General features: G+C 41.9%; 2 protein-coding genes across 2 annotated transcripts in view; one reads left to right on the top strand and one right to left on the bottom strand.

Annotated features, from left to right (window-relative positions):
* Positions 1-321: 321 nt before the first annotated feature.
* Positions 322-10,443, bottom strand: rnf214 (ring finger protein 214). The gene is made up of 6 exons (XM_079687623.1): positions 10,068-10,443; positions 6,249-6,478; positions 6,040-6,173; positions 4,715-4,943; positions 1,719-1,928; positions 322-1,448 (listed from the first exon to the last, which is right to left on the bottom strand). The coding sequence occupies exons 1-6, from the start codon at positions 10,219-10,221 to the stop codon at positions 651-653; spliced, it is 1,755 nt and encodes a 584-aa protein (XP_079543749.1). The 5' UTR covers positions 10,222-10,443; the 3' UTR covers positions 322-650.
* A 903-nt stretch (positions 10,444-11,346) lies between these two features.
* The window catches only part of snx2 (sorting nexin 2), a 68,323-nt gene continuing 60,887 nt past the window's right edge, over positions 11,347-18,782 (top strand). Inside the window, exon 1 of the mRNA XM_079689228.1 lies at positions 11,347-11,667. Within this exon, the coding sequence (XP_079545354.1) occupies positions 11,569-11,667 (99 nt within the window). The 5' untranslated portion in view covers positions 11,347-11,568. The remainder of the gene's footprint in view (positions 11,668-18,782) is intronic.

The raw sequence follows: 18,782 nt of genomic DNA, 5'->3' as shown, positions 1-18,782 counted from the left end.
TATCATCAAAATATAGTGAAAGTAGCGACAGTAAAAGTAGTCATTGTGCAGATTGGTCCATTTCAGAATAATATATATGATATGTTTTATAATGATTGATCATTAAAGTGTTCTCAAAGCTGGTAGAGGTGCAGCTAGTTTGAATGAGTTTGGATACTGCAGGGTAGCTTGTGAAGTGTTGTACTTAGTTACTTTACACCACTGGTAAGTTAGAATCCAGTACTGCACAAGATACATGTGATAAACATGATAGCATTATAAATCAACTTGTCATAGTTAAGCCTGGATAAAAAACCTCCACGCTTACATTCACAAAAATGGTTGAGTATTAAGAGATTACATTTTTATTTATTCTTTCATCATAAATTAACCAATCAGAATTGCAACTTATTCAATATCAGACAACTTTATTTTGGCAAACTTCTTGTTTAGCTGCATGATAATAACAACATGGCAGTGAAACATTGAGAAGATTCGTGTTGTTAATCATTAAAACAAAAATATTGAAAAGAATATCAGTTTTCTAACAACGTCGCAGTCACATGATAAATTGAATTCTTTAATTAACTTATTTGCAGCTTGTACCCTAGAAAAAGACATCTGTTGGACATTAAAAGCTTATTTTTGGAATGTTTTTAAGTGTTTCTCCGTCACTTCCCGGGGCAGAAGGGGCAGGAGTTGTTCTTGCTGGACTGCAGCCACACCCGGATGCAGTCTCTGTGGATGGTGTGGCTGCAGCCCAGGGGGTGCCGGCTCTCTGGGTCCACGTGGTTCTGGCACACCAGGCAGGGCTTCAGAGGCCCGGCAGCCTGACCCCCCTCTGCCGCTCTCTGCGGGGGGGGTGTCGGCCTCTGGATGGGGCCCGGGGGTGCGGGCCGGCTGATGGGCCCCGGGGCCGACCTCTCGTTCTGCACCAGCTTGAAGCCCACCTGCTCGATGACCTCTTCCATGGACATGCCGGCCAGCGTGCCGCGGGAGCTCTTCACCTGTTGGAGCAGCGACGTCAGCTGAGCCCTGTTGCATTGTGGGTAGCGAGCCCCAAGCTTCTCGAGGACCTTGTCGAGTTTACCGGCGGGGGCGGAGGTGGCAGCGGCGCCGGGGGGAGGCGGGGATGGAACTGCAGGATGGACAGGCTGAACGGGAGGGGACGGAGAGAGACTGGGAGGGGGGGTCACCCTCATCTGAGCTCTGATGTGGGGCTGGAAGTGAGGCGGGGGCAGGTAGACAGGCTGGTGCATGGGTGGGAGGGAAGGCTGGAACTGGTGTGGGGGTGGGGGGTGGTTGTAGCGGTGGCGGAACTGGGGACAGGGAGGAAGTTGGAACGGTTGCTGGTAAAAGTGTGGGTGTCTCTGGGGAGGGAAGGGTCGAATCACTGGGATTGGAGGAGGAGGGGGCATGAACTGGGGGCGGACCAGGGACTGCATCACCTGGTTAAATCTCAGGTCAGCCTGCAGGAAGAAATAAGAGTTAGCTATAAGTCAAGATTCAAGGCTTTACTGCCATGTGCACATTAGCTACAGTGTAGATATGGCAATGACAAACTGAAGTCACAGGCTCCTCCAACAATGCAACATACAAATACAATTGAAATAGTGAGTCATTCAGTAAACATTTAAACTCTGACCCGAGGGACCAACACTTTAAAGAAGAGCGGCTCTCCACCTTGAGTATAAATACATCTCCCCTTATAGATATCCTTTTGGTGGGGGTTGTCTTACCATAGGGACCTGGGGCAGTGACGGCACGTTGATCCTGGGGAGGGTCTCTAGCTCCCGGCCCTGCTGCAGCTGCTGCAGAACCTCCTGGAAGCGTCCCTGGAGCTCCGCCTGGTTCCTCCGCACCAGCCCTTCCTTCTTCTCCCACTTCTGCCTCTCCTGAGGGTACTGCTGCGGGAACTCCGCCCTGAGCGTGTTCAGGTAGTGGCCCACCTGGGACAGGTCACCACAGGGTCAACATTGGAACGTTGGGGTCTGGTCATAGTCTTGTTTCCAGCAATGTGAACCCGGAAATGTTGAGTACGCCAAAATGTATGATAGAAATGTAAAGTAGTGGGTCCCCAGCACATGGAAACTGCAGGATGCTAACTTGTATAAGTTGGGCATATAGGCTATTTAATAGGGATGCACCGAATATTCGGCCACCGAAAATTATCGGCCGAAAATGGTTAAAAAGGCCCTTTCGGCTTTCGGGAAAAAATATCACCGAATGTCAGAGAACAGGGTTAAGTTGATCATACTCCGCATATTTGTCCGGGTGTTTTGATTTCAAGTGGTGGAGTAATCCCGAAGTGGTGAAAGTCTTTGCAGTTACACCCCCTCGAGAAATGTCAGCTGAACACGTTTTACAAATCGCAATCCGCGCCTCTTTCTCTGATATTTTGAAATATCTCCAAGCGGCAGACATGTTGGCTGTGAGCCAGCCGCGAGCATGGTCGCGCACCGTGCTTGTCGCCGCGTTTTGATTACGTCATCACAACAACACGTTAGGTTACCAAACTTATAGGTGCATTTGTTGTTGTTGAAGGCCTGGCTGTTACAGTCTTTATTTACACTATTTTGTTGTAGGCCTACCGGCCTAGATGTTTATGCAGTTTTAAAGCACCTTGGCTTTGTTCTGAATGCACTTTGTTGTAGTTATCCTACAGAGAAAAGAAAATGCACTTGACTTGGAATTAATGTACTGTATGCATTCAAAAGTGCTGAATAAATGTTTTATGGACCCATAATAGTGATTATTATTTAAGTTAAGTTTTGCCATAATCATGTCTTTTTCCATAATCAGGTAGCTGAACAACATTGGTAAAAAATGTATACATTATATATATATATATGTATATATACAGTGGGGCAAAAAAGTATTTAGTCAGCCACCAATTGTGCAAGTTCTCCCACTTAAAAAGATGAGAGAGGCCTGTAATTTTCATCCTAGGTATACCTCAACTATGAGAGACAAAATGAGAAAAGAAAATCCAGAAAATCACATTGTCTGATTTTTAAAGAATTGATTTGCAAATTATGGTGGAAAATAAGTATTTGGTCAATAACAAAAGTTAATCTCAATACTTTGTTATAAACCCTTTGTTGGCAATGACAGAGGTCAAACGTTTTCTGTAAGTCTTCACAAGGTTTTCACACTGTTGCTGGTATTTTGGCCCATTCCTCCATGCAGATCTCCTCTAGAGCAGTGATGTTTTGGGGCTGTCGCTGGGCAACACAGACTTTCAACTCCCTCCAAAGATTTTCTATGGGGTTGAGATCTGGAGACTGGCTATGCCACTCCAGGACCTTGAAATGCTTCTTACGAAGCCACTCCTTCGTTGCCCGGGTAGTGTGTTTGGGATCATTGTCATGCTGAAAGACCCAGCCACGTTTCATCTTCAATGCCCTTGCTGATGGAAGGAGGTTGTCACTCAAAATCTCACGATACATAGCCCCATTAATTCTTTCCTTTACACGGATCAGTCGTCCTGGTCCCTTTGCAGAAAAAAAGCCCCAAAGCATGATGTTTCCACCCCCATGTTTCACAGTAGGTATGGTGTTCTTTGGATGCAACTCAGCATTCTTTCTCCTCCAAACAGGTCTAGTTGAGTTTTTACCAAAAAGTTATATTTTGGTTTCATCTGACCATATGACATTCTCCCAATCTTCTTCTGGATCATCTAAATGCTCTCTAGCAAACTTCAGACGGGCCTGGACATGTACTGGCTTAAGCAGGGGGACACGTCTGGCACTGCAGGATTTGAGTACCTGGCGGCGTAGTGTGTTACTGATGGTAGCCTTTGTTACTTTGGTCCCAGCTCTCTGCATGTCATTGACTAGGTCCCCCCGTGTGGTTCTGGGATTTTTGCTCACCGTTCTTGGTATCATTTTGACCCCACGGGGTGAGATCTTGCGTGGAGCCCCAGATCGAGGGAGATTATCAGTGGTCTTGTATGTCTTCCATTTTCTAATAATTGCTCCCACAGTTGATTTCTTCACACCAAGCTGCTTACCTATTGCAGATTCAGTCTTCCCAGCCTGGTGCAGGTCTACAATTTTGTTTCTGGTGTCCTTTGACAGCTCTTTGGTCTTGGCCATAGTGGAGTTTGGAGTGTGATTGTTTGAGGTTGTGGACAGGTGTCTTTTATACTGATAATGAGTTCAAACAGGTGCCATTAATACAGTTAACAAGTGGAGGACAGAGGAGGCTCCTAAAGAAGAAGTTACAGGTCTGTGAGAGCCAGAAATCTTGTTTGTTTGTAGGTGACCAAATACTTATTTTACCGAGGAATTTACCAATTAATTCATTAAAAATCCTACAATGTGATTTTCTGGATTCTTTCCCCCCATTCTGTCTCTCATATTTGAAGTGTACCTAGGATGAAAATGACAGGTCTCTCTCATCTTTTTAAGTGGGAGAACTTGCACAATTGGTGGCTGACTAAATACTTTTTTCCCCCACTGTATTTCTATTAATCATTTTCGGCCTTTGGTTTTCGGCCAACTGTTTCCTATTTTCGGTATCAGTTTTGGCGAAGAATTTCCCATTCGGTGCACCCCTACTATTAAACGCAAATATGCTAATCCTGCAAATTGCCCAACATATGCAAGTTAGCATCCGCCAGTTTCTATGTGTATTTCTATAAAAAAACGTTTGTGTACGCAACATTTCCAGGTTCAGAATATGAGCTGGTAAATAGACAGTATCATTCTGAATTCAAAGCTGAAGTCCGTACCTCCCTCAGCCAGCCCTCGATGCGGGCCATGGCGACCTCCCTCTGCTTCTCCACGGCAGAGATCTCGTCCTGCAGGGCCAGCAGCTCGGCTTCCTGCGCCTCCTTACTCCCCCGCTCCATCTCCTGCCGTAGCTCGTCCAGCTCCTCCTGCCACCTCCGCTGCTCCTCGCTCTGGTCCTCCATGAGAGCCGCCAGCTTGATCTCGTTGTCCTCCAGCTCCTTGGCCAGCCTGGAGAGGAGAAGGAGTGTGTTCAACAATATTATCCATGTATTTGTTGATTTAGATGCAACTGACACAGAACAGTTTTTTAACAGTCTGACATCAATAAAATATGATTTTTTTATTTTCCCCAATTGGTTTTACTGGTCTTGCAAATCTATACAAACCACATAATTAACCTAATAACATATCAGTGGCTTCTTTTCAACACTAGTATAGTGGTACATTATTGAGAACTGAAAATCGCAGCTGGTCAAAAAACGTTCGTTACGTAGCCAAGATGGGGGCGGGGGTGGCTAAGTCCATAGGGACTTGGCTTGGCAACTGGAAGGTCACCAGTTCAAGTCCCGGAGAGACCAAGTGCTACCGAGGTGTCCCTGAGCAATGCATCGTTCCCTACACTGCTCCCCGGGCGGCGTACATAATGGCAGCCCACTGCTCCTAACACTAGGGTGGGTCAAATGCAGAGACCTTCCCGGGCGCTGTGCAATAGCTGCCCGCTGCCCACTGCTCCTAGTACTAGACTCCTGGTACTAGGATGGGTTAAAAGCAGAGAACACATGTCACTGTGTGCTCTGCATGTGTGGCCATTAAAGAGGATTTCACCCCTCCCAATATTATTATTATGGCTTTCATGGAGTGTGAGAAGTGTCCAGCGTTCCACACCCAACTTTTCGTCATTGATACAGCACTGGTTAATTAAAAATATTATTTTAAAACATGCCCTTTGGTGGATGATGTGTTTGACAAATCACAGGGGATGCATGAGCATATTCAAAAAGAGATGGTGAAAATAATGTAATTGGCACATTTGGCTGCTGCGTTGTTAGAATAGAGTTTGGCTAACCAGCAAGCAGTTCCTGATCTGCTTTAATCTTATTTTTAAATGTTCTGGGTGGGCTGGACTCTATCAGTCTGGTTGGAGCCGGTTCAATTCCTGGCCTTGCTGCGTGTTCATTTCTTATTATTTCAAAGAAAGTGAAGAACATGTGCTGTATCCGCCCAATTATAGGGAACCACTTCACGATTGAATGGATTCTTCCTTAAGCCATTATTCTCCCTTTTGACTTATTTGACAAAGAAATGCGGTCTTCTTGGTATTTACCTGTTTCTCTCCTCCTCTGCTCTGTTCTTCTCTGAGGTCATTTCCTGTTTCTTGGATAGGAAGTTCTTCCTGGTGGCCTTGGAGTTGTTCAGCTGCAGTTTAACTCGCAGAGACTCCAGTTTGTCCAGAAGAGCCTGGAAACAAAGTCACAGTGTGATGGAGGAACAACTTGTTTTAACTTTTAAACAGTGTGTATGTGAGGGTCTCACCAGGTGCTGCCGGGTGGCCTCCTCCTTCCTCCTCTGCACCTGTTGCTTCTGTTTCTCATGCGCCATCCCCTCCTCGCCCTGCTGCTTCTTCATGTTGTCGTACTGTTCCGTGAGGCTGGAGCTGTAATCCAACATGGCCGCCACCTGACTCTCCCAGTCCGTGTCCGTGTTGACGCCCACCTCTTCGGTCATATTCTCCGTCTGCACTGACTGCACTTTTTGCAGCAGGTCTGGGAAAGGAAAGGAAACCAGTAAATAAGAGGGTCAAAAACTGTAAACAACGCAAAGCATAGTATTAAGAGACAAGAACAGGCCGCATCACATTAAGACTCATTGGTGACTCATATTAAGATTATATACATTTGTTGATGCTATATTCATGTCTTTTAATCTGAGTCTAAATGTGTCATATTTTATAAACTTGCATATGGGAAGCATTTTGCTTGGCAAGCCCAGTCTGCTCTGATTGGTTAGCTGGCCTGCTCTGCATATGTTGGAGCACTTGCCAATACAAGCATGAGTGTTGCATGGTGATGTCACTGTGTTATAGAGGTGGGAGACAAACTTTGAATTGTTAGCCTTTGCAGACAATTTACAAGCACAAAAACATATATGACACACTACAGGAAAGGGAAAACCAAGAAAAGCATAATCTTTTTAAATGCAACAACATATCCTGTATTGCACAATACTCGACTGACTTCCTGTTTGATTCTGAGAAAAATTACAGATAACTTACTTCTCAGGCAAGCTTGTGTCTCTTACATGTTAATAGCAAGAAAGCAGTTCAAACCTATAAATTGTATTAAAAGTTAGATATCATATCAGTAGAATGGTCCTTAGAACACATACACAATTACTGTACTGGAGTACTTAAATATTTTCTTTCAAAGGCACTTTCCAAGTACCTTACAACATGAACAAATATATATCCAATTATTAATTTTCATTGTCAATCTTTAAAAAATGTTTTTAAAAGAGTCAAAAGTAATTTTCCATGTTAAAATATGGATTAGGATGAGGACTTTATTGGACATTTCACATGCTTGGTATCAGTTACTATAGTACACTATATATATATATATATATATATATATATATATATATATATATATTAGGGCCGGGACTTTAACGCGTTAATTAAGATTAATTAATTACACAAACATTAACACGTTAAAAAAATTAACGCATTTTAATCGCACTTATTTTTGCCCTGCGGAACGTTTCTTACTGGATGAGTTTCAGGCGTACCGATTATACTGGAGCACCAACTAACGTTCATGACTTCAGACAACAACAAACCACAGTGAACAGGAGTCAAACATGAACGAAGAAGCTGATGAGACCGCTTTGGTTGGCCCCGTGGATGGGACATTTTGTTTTAAAAAACGGACGGATGGAAGCGTCGATAAGAGCACGGTTGTATGCAAATTATGCATAAAGGAATTCGCATATCACCGCAGCACATCAAGCCTCAAGTATCACCTCAAGGCAAAACATATAGCAGCTAGCGTGGAAGCTAGCGTGGAAGTTAGCCCGACTCCGAGTACAAGGACCCACACCATACTTGCCCTCAGAAATCGGGAGCATTTCAAAATGCAAAATTGGGGGGGGGGGGGGGGGGGGTGCGCTAGTGGATCGCCGGAGCTGTTAGATTAACATTAACATGCTTATTGTAGTTGTAAGTGCACTGCCTTGCGGCCTGTAGTACCGTCCTTGATGGAGCATATGTGTGGACTGGACCTGCATTTTACAGGAAAGGAGTGAGCAGAGAGTAGAGTAGTTGTCGATTCTTGTTCTGTTTTCTGTGAATATCTGCCTCACCCTCTCAGACTTCTGAGTTGCGCGTGCTACTAAAGAGACGTGTTACCATGGAAACCAAACAATGGTGTAGCTGTATTAAAGTCCAAGTGGAAACAGTCGTGTGTAAATCTGATTTTGTCAGAAATCGGGAGAAATATGACCCCGGGAGGAAACCGGGAGAGGGCAATGAAATCGGGAGTTTCCCGCGAAAATCGGGAGGGTTGACAAGCATGACCAACACCCAAGCCACACTCAACCAGATGACTGGTTTCAGGGCCAGGATAACTAAGTCCACGTCTGAAAAAATAACCAGCTCACTGGATTGCACTCGACTGTAGACCACTTGGATTGGTAGAAGATAAGGGGCTGCAAAAGGTACTACAGATTGCATCGTCTGACACAACATATGAGCTGCCATGCAGAAAGACAGTGACAAAAAGAATCCAGCAGCTTTATGACAATGAAAAGGAAGATAAAGAGAATTTATTGGAGAAAGCCGAATGTGTTGCCCTGACTGGGGATCATTGGATCTCGGTAAGCAATTCAAATTACCTCTGTGTGACGGCACACTTTATTGACATCTTCTCACTGTTCTCAGGTCAAATATTTATATGTGATAAAAAATGTGATTAATTTCGATTAATTAATTACAAAACCTCTAATTAATTAGATTAATTTTTTTAATCGAGACCCGGCCCTTATATATATATATATATATATATATATATATATCAGTGACGTGCGGTGAGGTTCATGGCTGGTGAGGCACTGACTCTTTCAGAGTCAGATTTACAAATATTATATTTTGACCTTAATCAAAACATTTGGTTATTTTCAAAAGCTTTTTTAGTCTGATGCGCCAATTCATTTTAAACAGACCGTTCAACAAAAGGATACCCAAAATCTAAATATTGGATTGTTCTTTCTTTGTAAGATCCCATTTTCATTAAAATTGTGGTCTTACCTTGACTTGAAGATTAAGTCCATGCTCTCCTTCTGGACAACAATCTCTATTAGTTTTTTGTAAAAGTCCTCCTTATCTTCCTGTAGTTTCAAAAGTCTAGTTTGTTGTTTGTGTCTACCGTCTCTGCGTAGAATAACAGTAGCAACAAGAACCTGTGGGCTCACGTGCGCCCCCTTCAGTGCGGCAGAGGTTATGGCTGCCTCTCCTGCTGCTTTTTTCATTGCCGTTATATGATGAGACCAGCGAGCCTAAATATAATATATACGTTAAATAAGTTATTTAGAGACAATGGATGGCGAGGATAAATTTAATAAAGGGATCTACAAACATTACATTGGTGACCTACAGTGAGAAGGTAACAGGCATGCGCTTAGGGCCCGCTTTCCAGACAGTTTCTGTGGGTTGACACATTCTGAGGTGAGGCAGAGCTCATCTGTGCCTCACCTCACCCCACAGTAACTGGCTTGAGCGCGCTCACAAAATAAGTGCCCGCGCTAAATTAGTGCCCGTGGTCCAGCAAGTTACTGTGGGCTTACGAGAGGCAGAGCTCGTCCCTGCCTCACTTCTCATCGCTCCCCGTAGTTGTAGCGGAGCTTGGCAGAGCCTCCCCTGAATGCACGTCGCTGGTCTCTAAATAACTTATTTAACGTATATATGATATTTAGGCTCGCTGGTAAAGATAATCTTAATATATATATATATATCTATATTAAGATTATCTTTACATTTGACAGCAGCATAGTAAAGTGAAGAACACATTAATGCATCAATCGTTATTATGAAATAATATAATACAGAGTATTTTAAACTGGGCCATTCTGCATAATGAGTACTTATATTTTTAATTAAGATTTTGAATGCAGGACTTTTAATAGTAATAAAGTATTTCCATACTGTGGAATTAACATTATTACTTTTACTGTAGTAAAGTAAAACAGGAGTAGTTCTTCCACAACTGTTTTTACTCTTGACAGAGTACATCAAGTGTGCTGCAGTATTTTAGTACGTCCTCCACCACTGTCCCTCCCTTTATAAACCCGTAATGATGTTACCTTCCACCGTCATGTTTGCTAACGCTAGCTCCAGGTCTTCTTCCTCCTCCTCCTCCTCCTCGTCGTCGTCCTCCTCCTCTTCCCCCTCGGTTAGATGTCGACCTCCTGGCTCTTCCTCTGACGGCATGCTAGCAATCTCCCCGCTAGCAGCCATACTGTATGAAATGAAACTTAAAGTTAAACCTTGCTCGTTAAGATGTTTAACAGCTCTGGCAGCTAATATGCTAGCTAGCAGCGAAAGTGGCAACACTTAGCGCATAAAGATTTTTTTTCAAATGTATTTTTTTGCGATATAAGCTGTTGACAAACTCCAGTTTACACTTGCCGCCATTGACATCCGAAACACACGGAAATAACTGCGTGTCGTTAAATTTGGTCCGGCTGTAACGTCACAAAGCTCGTCTATGATACAAAACATGTTTTTTTTTCTGCAGACAACTTTATTAAACATGGCAGAACAGGGAAATGTCAGTAGAAAAGTCAAAATAAGTAAGTGCTATCATGCCACACTGTGTAAATACTCTTCTACAAGTGAAAGGCCTGCTTTGAAAACTTACTTCAATAAAGTAGCCTTAGTAATGGGAAATGTAGGGTCAATGTAGTTAATGCAAAATAAATGTGTGAATGTAGTGAAGTACATATTTGTGTCTCAGTAAGGTAACATTTCCTCCGGATTAGACATACATAATAGAAATTAAAAAAAATAAAGCCTATGTAAGGTCTAGGGATGTTCACACATTTTCTCAACAATTTCAGATTTTACTATTTTCAGATTTTCTTTTTGTATTAACTTCTATTTTATGTGCAATTACATAACTCCATAACGTTTAATCTGCTTTCCTTTATTCAACTACTATTTTAATCGTTTTATTTGGTGTTTAACTACTCATTTAATTAATATTATTTATTGGATCCATTGCAATAGTAACGTTTCTTATTGGCGTGTTTTTTTTAAATAAATTGCTTAGTTTAATTGGATTGTTGTCTACTGAATATTTAGTTGTTCTGCTCATTTTGTGTGCTTATCATTTTTTAAATTAGATTATCTTATTTGTATTTCTTTTTTTATTTCATTTTTGTTATTGTTGTAGATATGGGGAGGAGCGTTGTATAAGCCAGGGACTCAATTATACATCTGTGAAAAACTTTTAAAACAAATAGCCAAGTAATTACGAGATTTGAGATGCTCTTAATCAAAAGTATTGTGTGAATTTATAAAATGTGAAGTTTCCCTAAGGTCACCGTCAAACTGGCGGTGACAGGAAAGAGCTGCAGAGTGAGACCTCTTCTTCTTCCTATCGTCTCTGACTCCCGTCCATGCTCCCATCAGGACTCCTGTTAGTCACATGACAGAGCCGGGAAAACCTCCTGACTCCCCGCTCCTTCTCTCCTCCCCTCGCTCTGTCAGTCTACTGTTTTCTCGCTCTCTGTCTGTGTGTGTATGTGTGTGTCTGTTAGCTAGCTGTTAGCTATCGTCACAATCAACCGCAGGAACGACACCATGGCGGACACAGCCAGGGACCCTCCACCGGACCACACCGAGTTCCATGAGCTGGAGGACGGGGAGGACCTGTTCCCGGAACCGACTTCCACTCTGGAGGTAAGGAGGAGGGGATGAAGGGAGGCCGAGGGGAGCTTTGGCAGGCAGGGCGTGATGCTTCCAGCTGACAACAGATGAAAACTTAAGAGGGGGGTGAGCAGTCAGGAGGAGAGCTTTTAAAACGGTTCATTTTTGAATGGGGTTTGGCGTGTGAGTGGTTTTTCCATCCCTGCACTGTCATCATTCAGCAAACAGACGTTTAAACAGTACTGAAAATGATGTTTTTAACAACACTAACGGTGGCCTTCAAAGCCACCGTTACAGGAGTCCAGGAGGGTCATATTTGCACGGAGAGAAACGCAGAATAGGTATGTTTGCCCCACCGTCATGTGACTGTCACGCAGGTGTAGGTGATGCATTCAGGGCAACCTGGAAAAACGGAAAATAACCCTTCAGCAAAACTAAAAGTTCGTTTTCTTGTGTTGTTGAACTAATTAAAACAGTGGTTGAAGTTGTAAAGTTATTGCATCATAATGTAATGCCGGAGGCAGTGTTAGGACGAGTGTTAATCTGATAAATTGAAAGGAAAAAGACACTGAAAAAAATAATGTGTTTTGGACATTTTCAATAGTGTTCACTTATAACAACTAAACAAGAAATTGAATTAAAGTGAATACAACTAATCACTACAGGCATGGTATTTGTCCTTAAATAGATAACATTTGATCTATCATGAGTCATTGGCTTTGGAAATGTATAGAATATGGACCTAAAAACCTCAGGAGCATGATATAGCTTCTCAGAAGCGATGATGAAACCTTGGATGAGGAAGATACACTTTGTTGGCCAATTGCGTTGGTGCAAGAAATTTTAATCATGTTACCAGTAACGGTGAAAATATTTCCACATAGTGCGGAGCAGCTTTGTAGTATAATACAAACAAAGAGCAAAACAAGTCCTCAATTGACCAGACCTAAACAATATATGTCAGATTGTTTCCCGATTTAATTCGATTTTAATATTAGTATAAAGACAATGTACAGGGAAAAAAAAGTTAATGGAAAAAAACAACCCTCTCATAAATGATCCAATTTCACCGGATTCCGTTTTTCACACCAACGCGGTTCCAGGGCCGGTTTGGAGCTGGAGCTTGAAAAGCACCGTTTTTTCCCTGTTCACACCGCAGCAGCGGAGCCGCCTCTAAGCTCCGGAATGCGGTTCGTTTCAAGCACCAAAAAGTTGTCGGTCTAGAAAGCAAGCACCGCATACGTCACGCTTACGTCGGAGGCAGGGGCGGGATCAACCTCTAACAACAACAAAAAGCCCGTGTTTTATCCAGTTTGTACACAACAATGGAAAACCTAAAACTTAACAAGCAGCAATCTGGTCTTCCGAAGAGGTACAGAGGAAGCTGGAGGGGAGCACGCTAGCTAGCTCTAACGCCATCGAATAGGACGTATATTTACCTTCTTTCGCCTACGGAATCGTCGTTGAAGTTGATGATGATGATTGTAAAGAACTTTTGAATGTAGCATGTAACGACTGTAAAATTGGTAGTAAAGTCGTCCAATTTCTTCCTTTTCGTTTCGACAGAACAAAACCAAAACGAGTAGCGCTTCAATACAATCGGCCATTGTTGTTGTTGTCGATGTGAGGTGTTTCCGCGCGGTTTGGCTTTATGAAGCAGGCACGCAAACGGTTACGTCATGACGCAAACGATGACGCAGCACCAGTTGGGCTCTGAGCCGTGTGAACAGAGCGGGAGCTGAACCGGTTCCGGTCCAGAAAAGCTCTAGCACGGAGCTCGAACGGGAAAAGCCTTGGTGTGAAAGGGACATTAGAGGCGGCTCCGCTGCGGTGTGAACAGGAAAAAACGGTGCTTTTCAAGCTCCAGCTCCGAACCTGCCCTGGAACCGTGTTGGTGTGAAAGGGGCATTATTGTAAGTTACTGTACACTTTTGAAAAATGTAGTTAATTTACTATAATTAGTTTGTTTAATATCGAATCATATCAATTTGTTTTAAAACTCAATAAATAACAAAGAAGACCTTTGACCGGCACTTTTCTAATTTTGTCCGGAAGATCTAAACTTTAACGGGCATGTTGACCGGCAAACAAATATTCTATCGGGAACTCTGGTATATGTGCACATCTAGATACAGCTATTTGTTGAAAGGAGAAAAGTGTAGTTTATGTAAATATATTATTTAAGTCCATGTGACATAATAGACTTCATTTGGGTAAGCTTAAATAATTCCTGTTGATGATCAGTCATTTTTGTAGGTTGGCTCACCGTTTCAATGTTTTGAGTGTACCAGTAGTGATAAATACAATTCTTACTGATTTTTGCTGATCTTACTATTTAAGATTTGAGCAGGAAAACAGAGTGTAAAGGAGTGAGAACTCTGTCTTTTAAAAAATCTCAGATTATCAGTTTAAAAGCAGTTTATTAAACAAAAAGTTTCTTCATCTGCTGTGCCGTAACTTCACACAAACACGCACACCATCATACAGACACGCACGCACGCACGCAAGCACACACACACACACACCTTTTTTTCTGTTTTTGACACGTCAGCACTCTGGATCTCATTCTAGTGATGATTATGTTCCTTGAATGTCACAACAGCATTCTTCAATATGGGTCTGTGGTTGAGACACATTGAAGAGACGGATCACGTTTTGTTCAGTCGGATAATCTCCACATGTCTACCCTACTTTTATAATTTTCGAATCATAAATCTAATCGATAGATTTATGATCGATAGATTTATGATGGCACTCTATTACCTCATAAGTTAAGTTATACATTGGCAAAATCAATGAAATCTAGGTAAATTATGATGTAAGTGAATATGACTTGAATATGAAAAACAGATCACAGCTCTCCATATGGTTTCAATTATTTTGTTACAAAATGTGTTTCGAGCTAATTCCTTAAAACAGAAGCCTCAGATTGCTTATATAATAAGGGTAAATAGGAAGCATATATTTCAAGCTTGTTAAGAAAAGCCAAATAACTTATTTACATATCAACTAAGATTTGTTAGAAAATGTTTTCAACTTTAATTGACTGATTTATTTATTTGAAAGGTGGGCTTATTAACACATGAAAACTGTGTAATATATGTTTACATATATATTTAAGGAGTACAATATAAGACAAGCACAAGTTTCATGTGTGGGCCATATTACTTTTTTAATTTGCTGATGGCCAATTCAAAATGGACAACGGGCCACAGTTGGCCCCCGGGCCGTAGTTTGGTCACCGCTGCTGTAGACCTAGTAAAGCAATTTGGGTTGAGTATTCATGTTGACTGCAAGGGCTGGGGATGGACAGTGACCCTTTATATTATATAATACGAATTGTTTTATTCGATTACAGTTATTGTGTTTTGCTGATGTCAGCATCATTCCTCTCTGACATGAACTTCCTGTGTAGTGTCCTCAGGTTCCCTTTTCACAAAGCTATTTCCTGCACAGCTTTTAGCCATGCTAGCAGCTAGCAGTGCTTTCTAAACTTTTTTTACAATAGTAAAATAGCGGTGTCTTTTTAATTCGATATGGGATGGGCCACTGTTTGGCATGACACACAAAACATAACAATAATAATATAACTTTTCCCAGTTAAATACATTGAAATGTAGACACTTTTATAAATTAGACATTGAGTTATGTGTATGTTTAGGTCTGTAACAGGGCTGCGGTTAATCAAAAGTTGATTAAAATCCTAATATTTAAACTTTGTGAAATATTGTGTGTGTGTGCGCGTGCCTGCGTGCTTCCTCTGAACCCTGTGTGTGTTTGCTGAGTAAGGAGTGAGGAAGCTCCTCTCATCATCACTCATTTCCTTCTTATCTTCCCATCTCTCCCATCCTCTTCCTCCTCTCCAAACGTGGAAGATCTACAAGTTTGTTTGTTCAGGGGAGCAACAGATGAAGTTTCATCTTTTGCTCAATGCTCATACATTTTTTCATTCTTCTTTTTAGAATAAAACCCTTCAAATATTGTTTAAGTCTTTATATTTTATTTCATTTTTAAAGTTGAATTGATTGTTTTTTGTTCCGTTGATTTCCCTTTATAATGTGTTGCATAAATGGGTTCTGTGCCTTCAGAAAGACCTTTGTCTACAAGGCAGAGTATAGAATATCTTTGTTATGTTCTTTTTTTTTCTTCCAAAACCCTCATATACATTTCCAGGAGTTAAAATATATACAGACAAAATGTCCTTTCGTCAATCATCACATACATTTACAGTCAGTTCTTTGAGGTCGCAACTCGTAAAAAATGTTCATAAAGCTCTACAGTCCATAAGGCAGTGTGTGTGTGTGTGTGTGTACTTCGTATGTGTGTTAGTTACGACACACTGCACATGTGATCAGTAACTGTCTGCTGTATGCAGATGAGCTTGTGGTGTTTACAAGCGGGAGATGTTGCAGGAGATTAAGACCTTTCCATTTCACCTTTCCGTTCGGTTAGCCAGAATAACACGCATTAAAACACATAAGGAAATGAAACAATGAACCAAAATATCCACTAAGTCCAGCTTCATTTATTAAACCATGAGTTTGATGTTCAGCATAGCACTCTTTCCCACTTTTTTTGGAAAATGAGTTTGCCAGACAATATTTAACCATAGTGTTGTCATTATAAGACCATTTTTTGCCACATATATGCAATACGTCATGCAAAATATGGACACATTTATTCATGTCCATTGATTCACAATAACGTAGGTCATCAAATATCATACCATAATCAATAATGTAAGAAATTGACTGCGGTAATGTTGATATATAATACTATGAGTTAATAATTGAACATTAATCAGGTCATCATGTCCATACATCAAAATGAAAAGCAGTTATCCTTTTTATTGTGCTTTATTAGCAGTAATGTATAGTCATTTCCAGTGACATGCCACAATGTGGAGTCATTTCAGTAGAGCGTAGAGAGTTTTATGAATTTATATTATTGTCTTCTTAGCTAGTATTAAAAGGGCCGGGCACTATATTCATATTAATATCCATATGGATTTATGTGGCAAGATATTGTCTTAGATTCTGAATATTTTAGTATTACATAATTGTCTTTTTCTGGTTTGAAAATACTCCATTAAAGTAAAGGGATATTCTGAACCTCACAGACAGTTTTAGATATCTATTATTTCCCTTTTTAAAAATTTAAAAAAAATATATGAACATATTAAAAAAATGAATTATTATTATTAATTAAAAAAAATTAATACATTATTAGTAAATCTTACAATATAAAATACAAATAAAATCATTATATTGAGGTATTTTCTCAAAAATGTTGTTATTTGATTTGTTTCCATATTGTTATACAAAGTCCTTTTTAAAATGCACCAGCTTTTAATATTCATACATCATTAGTGATTTTCTAAATTTGACAAAACTTTAATCTATTTATTTTCTGCACAGGCTGGTCATGTATTTCTATTAAAGGGGCCCTATTATGCTCATTTTCAGGTTCATATTTGTATTTAGTGCCACTACTGTGACATGTTTACATGCTTAATTTTCAAAAAAGCTCTTTATTTTGTATACACTCTAGAGCAGGGGTTCCCAAACTTTTCAGCCCGTGACCCCCAAAATAACAGTGCCAGAGACAGAGCTAAAACATATACACATCGCTGCAGTTATTATCCAGTGGACTTTCTCAGGACTTCTGATTTATGGGGGCAGACCCCCACAAAGAAACAAATATATTTACACATGTAAGTTCATCATCTTAACAGTTTTTTATGCTCAGCGAGTCATCCGTGAGCAGAGCATCAAGTTGGCATGCCTATAAAAGCTGAATGCGGCGATTACCATCTTGTTTAGCAAAACGCCTTACAAACGTATTAAGAATGATCTAAAGCTTTAGTGCGTTTTGACAGTCTCTTCTCTGTCATTGTAGAACGCAAATACCTCAATCCTTCCGTGTACTTGGGTCCGAATGCTTCTCGTTTTGCGCCGTCCCGTTCAAATTGCTGCCAATCACATTTCCACGCCCGTGCCAGTGCCGGGGGAGGGGTTACAAGGCTCACGTCTTGTGCTGCATTCACTTGCACTCTGACATCAGGGATTTTCTCTCATAAATGTCACAACTTTTATTTCAAAACAAAGTTGCCAACTCTCCCCTACTTTAGTGGGAACAATGAGTCTGCGTCTTTGATGTGCACAGGCGAATGATGCGGGGATGCAATGTAGACAGGAATAAACGCAGATCATCCTCTGGCTGCAGCCTTGACCGGTACTTGCTTTTGATCAAAGTAAGTATTATTACAGTTAAAATAAAGGGCGGTGCCGGCCGTCAGCAAACCGAGCCGGCCGTCAACGGCCCGCTGATGACCAGCCGTTCTGTGATTCTCCAGAACACACAGATGGCCCCTGCCAGGACGGGTCCATGAAAATCCTAGCTTCAAATAATCGTGGTCATACTTCCTCTGTTATATCTCTAACAGGCTCCGCCCTCTACTGCACTCTATGGGTACCACCTTATCATGCAAGCATTCACCTACTGAGATTTCTATGGACGGCGCCGGGGCGGGCCTACCTGAATGCGTGCGCATCTCACTTCCGTATATTAGGAGGCCCCGCCTCCTGACCATCATCCTTTACTCTTGAGCGAGCGGAGGTGATAGCCTAGCACTGAGTCCGAGACGTACTTTTTGAGAGAAAGGAAGAAAGAGAAAGAAAGATAGCGGGCGCCAATCCCCACCACCTCTGCTTCGAGTGTTTGGGGAACCAGGATATGGCCGAGGCGGTGCCATTTCACGTTCGCCATTCCTTCCGAGTCCGCCGTCCATGGAAGTCCACCGCCCAGGGCTGTGCTCTCCCTGGATGATGATCATGGCGGCGGGTGTGTGGGCTACTCGGTCATTGCTAGAGATGCCCCCGCCTCACCAAGTCAGAGTGATTATTGGGTCGCAAGGCCGAATAAGTAGCTTGGTCCACAAGCCTTGCCCCAGGCCCGGTTCTCCCGGGGACCGGTGCTCGGTGGCTTCACATGATATAGGGTCGACCCTACTTCATCACAGGCCGCCGCCGCTGCCTGCCGTGTGATGTCCCTGGGATATCACAGCATGGCATTTTTCCAAAGAGGACCGTGTTGATCTCCTGGGAGCCCCCGTCTTTACGGAAGGGCTCTATGGATCGATCTCCTTG

This window comes from Notothenia rossii (assembly GCF_949606895.1).
Source record: "Notothenia rossii genome assembly, chromosome: 6".
Classification (NCBI taxonomy): domain Eukaryota; kingdom Metazoa; phylum Chordata; class Actinopteri; order Perciformes; family Nototheniidae; genus Notothenia; species Notothenia rossii.
This window is presented reverse-complemented; position numbering and strand designations above follow the sequence as displayed.

Coding starts and splice junctions, on each gene's coding strand:
- rnf214 (XM_079687623.1), bottom strand. CDS start 10,221: ATGGCTGCTAGCGGGGAGATTGCTAGCATGCCGTCAGAGGAAGAGCCA. Junction 6,174..6,248: donor AGGCCACCCGGCAGCACCTG/GTGAGACCCTCA, acceptor CTTTGTTTCCAG/GCTCTTCTGGACAAACTGGA. Junction 4,944..6,039: donor GCAGAGGAGGAGAGAAACAG/GTAAATACCAAG, acceptor TCTCCTCTCCAG/GCTGGCCAAGGAGCTGGAGG.